This window comes from Lonchura striata, chromosome 3 (genome assembly GCF_050655825.1).
Source record: "Lonchura striata isolate lonStrDom1 chromosome 3, ASM5065582v1, whole genome shotgun sequence".
NCBI lineage: Eukaryota > Metazoa > Chordata > Aves > Passeriformes > Estrildidae > Lonchura > Lonchura striata.
In genome coordinates, this window is record NC_140705.1 from 68,046,335 (window position 1) to 68,058,623 (window position 12,289).

Genomic DNA, 12,289 nt, shown 5'->3' on the forward strand with positions numbered 1-12,289 from the left:
ATGCACTGGGGTCAGGTCATTCAGAATCATTAAACTACAGCATAGCGAACAGTTGTAAAAAGATGGCCAAAACACCTGAAGAGCAATCCTTCAAATAAAAACAGTTTTTCAGTGCAATCATAGGATTAGAGGTAGTCAAGTGAAAGTGGGCTAATTTTTTTTAATCCTTTGACATTCTATTTCCAAACATTATTTTGGGATGACACGTTTTTATTTCATTTTGATACCCAGAGATGTTAGAGGTTCCTTCTATTTGTTAAAGAATTTTTGAGGTTTCACAGTGGGAAACAAAGTGTTTTGCTGCAGAGAGCAAAGACTGTAAGTAACAAAAAAAGGCTTGTCAGCAGCTGAGACACTGAGCCAGGCTCTACCTACAGCTCTCTTTCACCAGCTGGATAACTTCAAAAGTACATTTCAAGAAGGCAGATGTAAATAGTGATCCTAGTTGACCGGATTTTTCTAGGAAACTCTACTCTTTCCTGTAACTATTACACAGATTCCAAAATTCACCCACCTTGCTGACTGTAATAATAGTCAAGATTATTACTATTTCAGTATACTCATGACATGAGTATACTGAAATAGTAATAATAAAAAAACAGACTACTCAAGCAATATGCTGATTACAATAGATACAATAAAAAAAAGTTCCAACATGATTTTCAGACAGCTAAATAAAAAAAAAAATGTATGGGATATGCTAAGCAATATTTAGAAGCAAACCGATCACACACATGCCTGCAGTTTAGAATAATTTGGACTTAAAAATCTCCAAAATAGAGACTGAAATGATATTTGGACCGTATTTTTGTTTCAGAATTGGAAAGAAGGCAATTAAGATAAATATTGATAACAAAGTTTTTCCCTTTTTAGTCAGAGAATAAAAGTTTAAAAAATATATCATAAAAACTCATAGTAGAAACAAACAAAAAAGTATGAGGTGTGAGAAGAAAACATCTCAAAAACCAGAAACCTAAGCTTTCATGCTGCATGGCAACCAATGCAACAAAAAAATGGTTTAGTATCTATTGAACTGTAGGAATACTTAAAGCAAAGATAAAAATCAACGCTAAAAGCAGTAACATGATGAACATTTCCTTGAGCCACAAAAGCAGATCATGTCTTTTAGCACAGAACAAATTAGTAGCCCTTGAAAGAGGAAAAGAACCACATAAGACCTTAATAGAGATATAAGGACAAATAAGAAGCTGGGTCATATCAAGGGTCCATTTAATTCAGCACTATCCTGCGCTTTGACTTACAGCTTTTGCCCTGGATATGTGTAAAAATGGGGGAGATACATGTCAGATAAACTGCTCCCAGGTCCAGAGATTTATGAAATTTGGTTTTCTTAAACCAGAATTAGCATTTTGCCAACAGAAGTGGCATCTTTAATTTTCACATCCCTCACAGAGATCTTCTCCAAGATATTCCTTTAAAAGATGCCAAAACACTACCAGCAGAGTGTGTTTGTATGAACAGGATGCATTTTATAGAATCACAATATGCAGCAGCAGTAGTCCAAAATGCTGCATTCTTTTCAAATTACCTAATTGATAGACTACTAACTGACAGACTAGTAATCTAAAACTGTAATCTGAGTCATGTGCATTCACAACTTGTCTTTGTCAGTCACAAGCAGCTTCTGAAGCAGGTTACTACTGTAACTTTCTGACTGACAGCAGATCAGACTCTGGCCTACAGCCTCCTGAACAGATATATCACCCAACACACACTTTCTGTGTACATTACACTAACAAAACAGACTTCTTTACACAATGCCCCAACCTGCTTAAGCAGGTTGACTTTGTTCTAAGTTACACTGCTAGACAGATAAAGTTTAGACCTAGAAAAAAGAGTACATTTTTTTTGCTTACTTTCAAACAATAATACCCTATGATGCAGAAGAATGAGATGACTGTGTGTAGGATGGCCAAAATCCTCAATGTGGGCTCCATGTAGCCACTGCTTTCTTCCAGGACATAATGCACTGCAATGACCCTCTCATCATCACTTTCCAGGATGTTCAACTTGGTACTTTCACCATCAGATACCACAGGAAGCTCCTTTTCTTCTGTCACAGCAGATGTGGAGACCTGTTTAAAACACTTAATATTGCAACTGTACTCCTTTGACAGGAGCCTTACAGTATTATAAGCTAAGTTGCTGAGCTGAAAAAAATTATACCAAAGACAATATAAAGAAATTTTTTTTGCATAAAAATGTCCACAAAGAATACCTCAGCAAGATCTTTCCATCTTGTTACATCAGTCCATAAAAAAGTGCTTTTTCTTTCTCTTTTTTTCACTGCCTGTCCATGCTACCAAATTTGGTCCATGATGAATTTTATCACTTCAAACTCAAGAAAGGGCACAGGCCTCTTTGAAGAAGCCCCTGACAGTAGTCTTTATCATCATGACTCTCTGCCAGGAAATTATTTGAGTCCAAAGTCTCTAGAGTTGCATTAATATTACTAAAAACTTAACTAAATCAGTGATATTCTAGGCAGCTTAAGATAATGTGACTCCTGGATGTACATACTCTTTCAGGAGAGCATAATGGCACAAGAAAACATCTCAACTGACAAGGATTAGTTTAAGTTACCTATGAAGGCTCAGCTTGGCTGGTTCACTGTACTGGGAAATGAAGCATCTGAGGCAAGGCCTCTCAGCCTGCTGCCTTTGTCCCAGAACAATGCTCTGTCAATAGCTATTTGTGTACAAGAAGTGTATTTTTACTTCTCACAAACATTTCAGATGCCATCATGTTAGATTTTTGAAGTGGTAGGATGAAGCAGGTATTTAACCAATAGGCTAGGCAGTTTTACCATAGCATATTCCAGATGTTTTCCAGTGTGTAACTTAAAAAGTTGCATTTTGAGGAATTTACCTTATAGAAAAGAAGGATGAAGTTGATGGCAAAAGCAACAAATAATGCCAACATCCTCATGTTGTAAAAGTTTCGTGCAAAATAATTCTGAAAAGAGGAGAAAACATAAGATTCAGCCATAATTAGTAAGTTGCTGCTGAGAGGGGTTTGTTTGTGGATTTTTTTTCCCTTATGGAACTTTTTAATAGAATTATAAATATAAAAAGCCCAGAACCAACAACATTTTGAGTGATATACAAGTTCTCTCTTACTCTACACGTGTAATACTGAATAAAGGACCTTTTGTTTCACTCCATAAAGGATGAAGGCTTTCTAATTGCCTCTTACATCTTTTTCATTGTCCCCTTAATACACTTGGACACAACAGAGATATCACAATGTAAGGGTAATGTAATAATACAGAAGTCTCTATCTGCCTTGCAGTTCAATATTCATTCATATAGCAAATTGCTACTTTTACAAAAAAATACCAAACCAGACAAAAAAACAAAAACAAAAAAAAAAAAAAACCCTACATATAAATTTATCTTAAATATTTTCTATTCCTAAATCAACTCCATTTTTACCAGGCCAGCAAAAATTCATGTGTGACCTGAGTGACATTAATAAAAAAGATTTTCTGACATTTTCACACTATCAAAAGGACTGCAGAAATGTACCTTTTTCCTTCCTGACATCACACAAACCTTTACAGCACATATTTTGAATGTTTTAACACTCCAGAAGGAATTCTGACAATTTCAGCCCTAATCATAGATGACTATTAGTGAAATATGAAATGAGACTATTAGAAAAAAATTTTGCTTAATTCCCATGATTGGAATGGGACTAGCCTAAAATGTATCTCAGCTCCAAAGTCTAATTTAAACACTTAATTTCTTAATAAGATTTTGACTGCAGTTTTGTAGTTTTGCTAGATTCTCATGCTAGAAGTAGGCCATCCCTACACAATTATATACTATATACATAGCAAAAGTCTCTTTCTTTTTGCTTTGCATTTCACTCTGGCTTCAGAGAATATGAATGGAATATCCAAGATAATAAAAGCATGGATTTTAAGCATTTATGGAGAAAAATATTATGTGATATTTTACTGAGAGATTCTCAGATGCAGTTTTACATTTTTATAAAATCTTATTTTTCTACAGGTTTTGAAAAGTTTGACAAATACTGACTTGCTATTTCACACACACACAAAAATCTGCAATATCTTTTCTTATTTCCTTCAGGTTAAGCATTGTATCTTATTTGATTATTTTTATAGGAGAACTTGTAATTTCCCAGAAGTCTCAATCAGGGAAGGAGAAATCCTACTGTCTCACTAGTTGCTGTAAAAATTGAGGAATTTTACTCCCAGAAAAATGCATGGATGTTTTCCGATGATGCACAGGCATCTATGAATGTCTAGGTTTGGGACAATAATTGTCTTCCTGAGAATGTATATCTTGTATACTAAGTTATTTGTGTGTTTCTTTTCTCTAACATCCCCATAAAACCTTTGCTTCATGTCCTTTTTATGGAAATGGTGGACAAGAGAATGTGCTTCAGCAGATGCTACTTGTCTTTACATGGTTAGAATATGGTGTCTCTGCTAACAGCTAAAAACATAAGCTAAAGATCAGCTTACAAGAAGCTTCTGCTGGTATGCAATGATATTCTTCCAGAAAACTGATTCTTGAACTTCTGGTTCTCCATATCTGTGCGTGTGCAGTTGTCTTAATTTCTGTTTCCCTTTGTCTTCCTTGGTTTTCTCTTCTTTTTCTCCATCTTCTCCTCTTAGAATACAAATGAAGGCAAAATAATATGTCAAATTAATAAAATTGCTAAATTAAATCACACCCTGAAATAGGCTATTGCATCTTTTAAAGAGGCTCAAGCTCCCATGACTCATGCAGTTCATGTACATGAAAAACATCCCTCTTCAGTCCAAAGTGCTGCCAAGGGTGACAGTCTGGTTAAGGCTACAGATGAAGTAACTGGTTCGGCAACCTGAAGTGGGAATGCTAATTGGTAGAGGCAGGTAATCAAAAATTTGCCAACCTTGCTATCAGAGGTTCTTCACAACTGTGGAGCTGATTCTTGCAGTGATAAAATGTCTGTAAGCTGGCAGCTCAATGTCTGCATGAGTGCCTACATGTTTAAGTGCTCCCCTCCAACCTCATGCACTTGGACAATCCAGTTCCCACAAAGGCTGCAGAAATCTTTGGTTCTTCTTCCACTTACACATCAAACCTTGAGTTTTAAATTCTGCATTTCTGCCCACCTGATGACATCATAAATACCCACTCCAGGAGGAGATGAAGTAAGATTCTGTCAGCATCTGGTGTGTGAGTATCACCATGCTGCTTTGTTAGAGAAAGCCAGAGTTCATGGTCTGCCTTCTCCAAACACATGATCTAAAGAACTGTGAGTTGCCTTAGAAGTTAATTTGAACTGTCAGCATGATAGATTAAAAGATCACAGAAGTCCATTTGAAGTCAAAACAGAGTGAGAGGCAACTTCTAAATTACATTATTTACTTCTCTGTTCCTATCTACAAACAGAATGACTGATGTCCAAAGCCAGCTCCTCTTCCTAGAAGACATTTGATAAACTTTCACTTGAAAGTTTGTCACATCAGGAGTAGCTTCAGGGCAACTAATAGTGCCAGGCACTGTACTCTTGGTAAAGAATACAAGTATTACTGCAACTGACACAGTCAAGCACAGCAATCAACAGTGAATGACCTTCAAAAGTCAGGAAGACTCTCCCTCACAAAGTTAATAGTACCCAAGTTAGAAATTTGCTGCACTGATTAAGAAAAAGAGTTTTTATCAGTGACAAGTGCTTGTCATCCCAGAAGAACAATAATTATTAGAGTTTGAGACTAAGGGATCTTAGAATTTTGACAGTGATAAATCAGCTACAGAAACTGTACACAAGAATGTACATGTATCAGGAACCATAAAATACAGGGATGGAGATTCACGGTTATTACTGGTTAAAACCAAGCACTATATTTTGCTTGCCACTATCTTCTTCTGAGTTAATGGCATTAACATTAGATTTTAACATGTTGTAAAAGGGTTAAAATTATTATTGATCAATCTTCATAAAGATGTGAGAGTATTCTGTGATTCATTTAAATTGTATTGGAATGTTAAGGTTTTGCAAAATGCAAATAACTCAAAACATGGCATAGCAAATGGGAAAGGGTAAAGCAGATTCAGTCTCTACTACTGATGGATAACAAGTCTCTGGAACTCAGGCGCCCTTACAAAGTTTTCAAGATTTTTTTTTTCCAGCTTTAAGATTTTCCAAGAAAAAAAAAATCAATTAAGCACATTAAAAGAAATTAAATGAACATTACAAAGGATGCTTCTGGAAGAGAAATTATAAGAAATTATAGAACCAGTGAGCCGCTTATTACACGGCATTTCCTTGCAAATGTGCACAGATGAGGAGAATTGTTTAAAAAAAAAACCCAGCCTAATTGGAATGGAAATGCACAGAAAATTAAAGGCAAAGGAGGACAAAAGAACCTGAAGTTTTTTTCTCTCTCTGAAACAAAACTTTTTTTTTGTAGGATCAGAGGTTAAAATAATACATACTCAGCTTTTTCAGGTTCTGATTTTGTTTCTTCTTTCTCTTCCTTTTCATCTTCTTTCACCTTCTCCTACAGAAAACCAGAATTAAAAACTGTATAAATATTATTATATAGTACAGAGTTGGTTAAAAGAATACCCAGAACGCAGAATGTTAGGAGTTTTGGGATTTTTTGTTAAACAATGGAAAACCCGAAAAAATATGATCATTTGATGTACATTAATGAAGAGAGGCAATTTAACACTGAATTAAAAGCAATCCAAAACATTGTGTATTTAGAGAAGGCTGTGGAAATTTAAGTTTTGACATCAGAAAGAGTTAACACCAGCAATTATACAGTTATTTAAAAAACAAATAAAGTCAGAAAACCCTGAAAAACTAAGATGCAAGTTTTATTTCAAGACTACATTTAATATATGAAAGAGTGAAATAGATATCAGAAATAGAAGATACAATTACCTGGATTTTTTCCTGTACCTCGGGCATTGGGGCTAAGGAGGGAGTGCTCAGTAAATCACTCAAACCAGCATTTGGATTGTGAGGGATCAATTTATACTGTCCACCTTCTCGTTTCAAATCCAAACCAAATATATCTGAGAGTAGATCACTCTCTTCTGTTAAAGTCTGCAGATCTGTCAAGTCTTCTGCAGGCAATGCAGCTTCTGTTGGTTTCCTCTCCCCTTCTTCTTCTTCCCCACGCACTTCATCCTGAGTGGGATCTGGCATATTAGCCAACAGTTCAGCCACCTTGATTTTCTTGGCTCCTTCTACTAGGCTTCCTCCAAGCAGCAAACTGCATATGATGCGAAAAAAGCCCCGGACAACACTACAAGCAAAATGCAGTAAGCCCACCAAAATGCTCCAGTAGGAAGAAAACAAAGCCAAGACCATGTCCTTCATCGTCATTTTCTTCATTTTTTTCATTTGTTTCTTTAGACTTTTCATGCTGAGCATTTTCATAAGAGTCATTAAATTATACTTGAGAGCTACTAGAGCAGACTTCATGGTTACAAGAGAGAAGAAACCCATTCTAGGATCTTCTTCCTCAGGATTATCTTTATCATTCTCTTCTTTGTTAGCTGACCTTTCATTCAGATCTGACTCAGAGATCTGGGCAGCCAGTTGCATTTCAAAGATGGTATCCTCACAGAAGTTAACAAAAAGCTCCATCTTTTCTTTCTCCCCACCCTCATTAACGACATCAAATATAAATTGTCTCTTTGACTCTTTTACCTGAGGTTTTTCCCACTGAGTCCGACTTGACTCACTTATTTCAAAATAAACTCGCTCAATGCGCTTTGCACTGCCCATGATTTCTATACGTCCAAGGAAAGGCTGAAAGTAATTCAGCACGCTCTCTGACAGCTCCAGGAAAGTTTGCAAGCGTGTATCATGGGGCATGTGCTCTGACAGGTTGGTCAGGAGAACAGCAACATTGAAACCAATGTCTTTTGCAGGCTCATGAAATCGTTTCACAAACTCCTCGTAGTCCAAAGTCTCATTCTCATCTGTTTCAGCACATGACAGCAGAAACTCAGTTTCAGACTGAGTGTAATGCTTATGGCTTTCCATTGCCCTGTGAAAATCTCTCTTCGAAATTATCCCTTTACCATCAGGGTCATATTCTTTGAATGCATCAGAGGAAGTCAAATCTTTCAGTTTTAAGAACATATCAAAAAACTTTAGAATCATCTCCACATTGTTTGATGATTCCACAAGCATATCGACCATCTGCTTTCCAATAGTTCCATTCACAACATTACCTAGAGGTAATGACAGGATATTAGAGATAACATCAGCAAATATTTTGGCAAAGAAAAGCATATTATAATGATTCGTGAAGGAATCAAAGAGTATGAATGATAAATTAGTGAATAACACACTTAGATGAGAAAGCTAGCTATGAAATCTGGAGTCTTTCACTATTAACACGACCCTAAGACTTGAAAATAAATGTGACTATTTGCAATTAAAGAAAGGAAGAATTAACAAGGCCTGTAGAGAGAGATCATACATTTAATGCAGTACTAAAAGTGCGGTAGCATATTATAATTTCACTATAGTGCAGCACAGACAGATCTAATGTCACTAGTTCACTATTATCTAGATAAGCAGCTCAGTATGTTCCTTACCAAGCCCAGCCTACAGTACTAAGAATTTACTTTGCTTTTCAATAGCCTTCTATGAGCCTAAAACCTGAGGAATTATAATTTCAGGACCTTGAACAGAGCCACTAGATTAATAAAGCCTGTTTTATGGATAAAATCACTACCAAAATAAATTCAATATATTAAGGTTGTTAGTAAAATAACCAACAAATGGTTTCATCCCCAGAACTCAGGATTTCAACTTCATTGTAAAAATCTCTTTGTATAACCCAAAAGATCAGTCAAGTTCACAGAAAAAAAAAAACAAAATTTCTGCTAGCTCTGGATTTTATAAAGTTCTAGCATTCAGAATTAATATAACCTATGTCAACTACCCTACTTAAATTCTCCCATTCACTTTCAGACCTGAAAATTGAGACATGAAAATTAAAAATGCAAAGAAATACAGAGCATTATCTTTCAAGTTTAGAAAATGACAAAGGTAAAAACTTTGCTAGAACAACTACAAAAGAAATTTCACATTTTTATTACCTTCCAGCATAGACAGCAACATGACAACCATATCTTTCTGAAGATCCATTAATTCCTTCAATAGTTCAATTTGACTGGAATCCTAAATAACAAAGATAGTATATAAATATAAATTATATATTGCTTTCTTTGACATTTTGCATGCATGTGCATACATATTTCACCTTGTAAAAAGCAGGCTTAGAAATTAAGAATTTAGAAGCGTCAAAAATTGTAATACAGTGAAAATATACTTAATTGCTTAACTCCTCACAGAATATTTAAACTGTCATCTGTTTAGAAAGAGTAATTTAATAAAGATAAAACTGAACATGGTAAAAGATCTAAAGCAATAACTGGGTATATCAAGGCCACAGATGATGCTTCTGTAATATTTCCTGTCAGCTAAAACATTTTCACTTTTGGTGTCATCAAGTTTACAGCTATGGAAAATTGTAAAAACAGCAATAGCAGTAGCACATAGAGTTCAAAGTATAACATGATGCAAAATGAGCAATTTCATTATAGGCCACTGAACTTTTTGAAGTGAAAAAGAAAAGCTGAAATTAAATGCTAAAATATTTATTAGTAAAGTTCCATTAGTAAGTCCTTTGACATGCATTAAATTGAGTTTTTTTAGCCACCTTTTATCTCATTGGGTTTACTGAGTTGACTATGTCACTTGCCTGGAATCCATCTGGATAGAACTATTCAGCTACTTAATTTCTTCCTCAGTGATATGCTGTTGCATCATGCCATTGATAACAAATACTTGAGCAGTGCTGGACTTCAGTGAGTGGTAAAACAAACTCAAGGTACTTTGTGGCTGTGGCAGGATGCCTTGCCCTGATAAAGCTTACCTGCTTGGCCTGGAACCCAGGCAGGAGATAAAGCAGTGCAAGACATCTGTGATGAGCTACATCAGTGCTATTTTTTAGTGTTGAATATGCTAAAAGGCCGGTCTGGCTTACCATCTTTAGACACACACCTGTCCCTTTGAAGTCAGATTTGACAGATAAGCTGCTAAACTGACCTAGAGGTCTGTGACTTCTTCCCTCTATAAAAATCCCACACCACTTTCATACAGTTAGATTCTTCCACAATCTTGACATGGCATTTTTCCCATGGATATGGGACACCGCTCCATAAGGATTGAGAGAAGGAGGAAGAGGTACACCACAAAAAGGAATGCACTGAAATTTATCAACTTCTACATACTATGTCTTCTGCTAGCTTGCATATAATTGCTTTAACAGAATTGCTTTCATATAGTACGCTTTGATATTTAGTGTTATAGTTGACCAATGTTTTTAGCTTTTATACTGTGTAGTAAGTAATTCTGGTTAATATCTGTCTGTTCAATTTTCTTAATAACTAACTCATTTTTTATAAATTTATCTGATCTTCCATCATTAAAACTTGTAGGACATTGATTTAATCACAGCTCTGTAATTTCTTAAATTTAAACTGTTAACAAAATCTGAGGCTAAGTAAGGGTTTACTTTCAATTTAAACCCATTTCTGTGAAGGAGTTTAGATACAAAAATGTTTTCTTTCTGTTCTTCAGACTCAAATAAAAAACTTTTATAATAAACATTGTCTAAAGCACTCACTCCACCATCAACAATGACAATTTTGATCTTGGATTGAAAACTGCATAATTTGGAAATAGCAAGATTTTTAATTGATTTGCCCTGTAAGTTTTCACAACAAAACTTTTAACTACAACAGTTATTTACAACTGTAATGATCTTTGTTTATTTTGGATTGAAAATTGTACTTTCTTTTGCTGTCTTAGATTCTTAAGAAGCATTAACATTATCACATTGTTACTTTCTGGTACAAGATAGAGAATTAAAATTCAAAAAAAACCCCTAAAACACCAAAACCTCAAAACCCAAACAAACCAATGATCTAATTTTGCTCCTGTTGAAATCTTGCTTCAAATGTTCTCCAAAAGAGCTCTGGAAACTCATGACTGAAAACAAAACCCAAGTATTTAGCCTAGGCAGGTCCCTCTTACAGACAAAATCCATACGCAACTCCTTGTAACTCCACTTAGCCACACTCAATACTTTTGAAAACTGGTATTTCAACAGAATCTGAAAAATATATTGATATATTCTTGTAATAAATAAAAACAAACAAAAGAGTCCATGTCTATTCTGGTATTTTCTGCTAGGCCCCATAGAGAGTTTCCAAAAGCCAAAAACTTGATCTCCAAGCAAGAGAAGGACACCATCACAATTTATAGTGATGCATTTGGAATGATACACTTGGAGTAGACTTTGTTTCTGTCATCTCACGGAACACCAGGAGTAAGTTCACACTCCTGTTGTGCAAAGCTGCTGGGCTATCTTTGAAGAGGTGCGATGAGTATCATTATTTTCTAGATTCAGTAACTGAAGATGCTGTGAAGCCACTCTGGGCACAGCTGAGACAATAAACTTGTCATTACTGTAAAAGCAAATCTTGCCAATAGCCACATCTTGTTTCATAATCAACACGTAGCTACCATGTGTTTGACTCATTGTCAATAACTACTTAAATACTTCTTTCCAGTTTGCTTTAGTGGAACAGGAAAAAAGCACAATAGCCTTCACCACAGCCTACTCAAATATTGACTATTTAAAAATTCTTAAAATAACAAAGATGCTTCAAAACCTGAACAGTATCTACAGGCACTTTTAAATGCACTTCAGGAGAAATTCAATACATTTCTCTTGAAAATCAGGTTTGACTGTGATGCCATTTTTGGGAAGAAGACTTCTACTCAGCCAGAAAGAATAAGATGTGTACCTGTAGCCCAACATCCACAAGTGTCAGCAAGCAGCCTACTTTCATCCATAACGTTCCAAGGGCAGGAAGAAAAATAATCTGAGCAAGATTACTTTAATTTATGCAAAGAATGCTTACATGGACACTTTTGGAGCCAAATAATGAAATCTAAACCTCAGAGACTTCAGAGACTACTTCTTAACAATAACACTTTCACAAGCGTATGACATTTTTCTCTAAAAATGTCAAATTATGTAAAAAATTTAGAATCAGTGCATTGAACTAAAATGTATAATTCTTTTAAAAAATTAAGAAGTTGATAAATGCACTGTTTAAGGATAGGATTCCTTGCACCTCATTGTCACACTCTAACTATCTCTGCCAGTCCCCTTCACTATTTCTACAGTTTATGAAATGAG

General features: G+C 35.3%; 1 protein-coding gene across 8 annotated transcripts in view; it reads right to left on the minus strand.

The window, feature by feature from the left end:
- RYR2 (ryanodine receptor 2) overlaps nucleotides 1–12,289 on the minus strand; it is a 381,438-nt gene that overhangs the window by 18,697 nt on the left and 350,452 nt on the right. For all 8 annotated transcript variants that reach the window (XM_021527072.4, XM_085576771.1, XM_021527071.4 and 5 more), the window contains 6 exons: nucleotides 9,114–9,195; nucleotides 6,934–8,237; nucleotides 6,480–6,544; nucleotides 4,517–4,664; nucleotides 2,890–2,976; nucleotides 1,878–2,096 (listed from right to left, as the gene is read on the minus strand). In XM_021527072.4, the coding sequence (XP_021382747.3) occupies nucleotides 1,878–2,096; nucleotides 2,890–2,976; nucleotides 4,517–4,664; nucleotides 6,480–6,544; nucleotides 6,934–8,237; nucleotides 9,114–9,195 (1,905 nt within the window). The remainder of the gene's footprint in view (nucleotides 1–1,877; nucleotides 2,097–2,889; nucleotides 2,977–4,516; nucleotides 4,665–6,479; nucleotides 6,545–6,933; nucleotides 8,238–9,113; nucleotides 9,196–12,289) is intronic.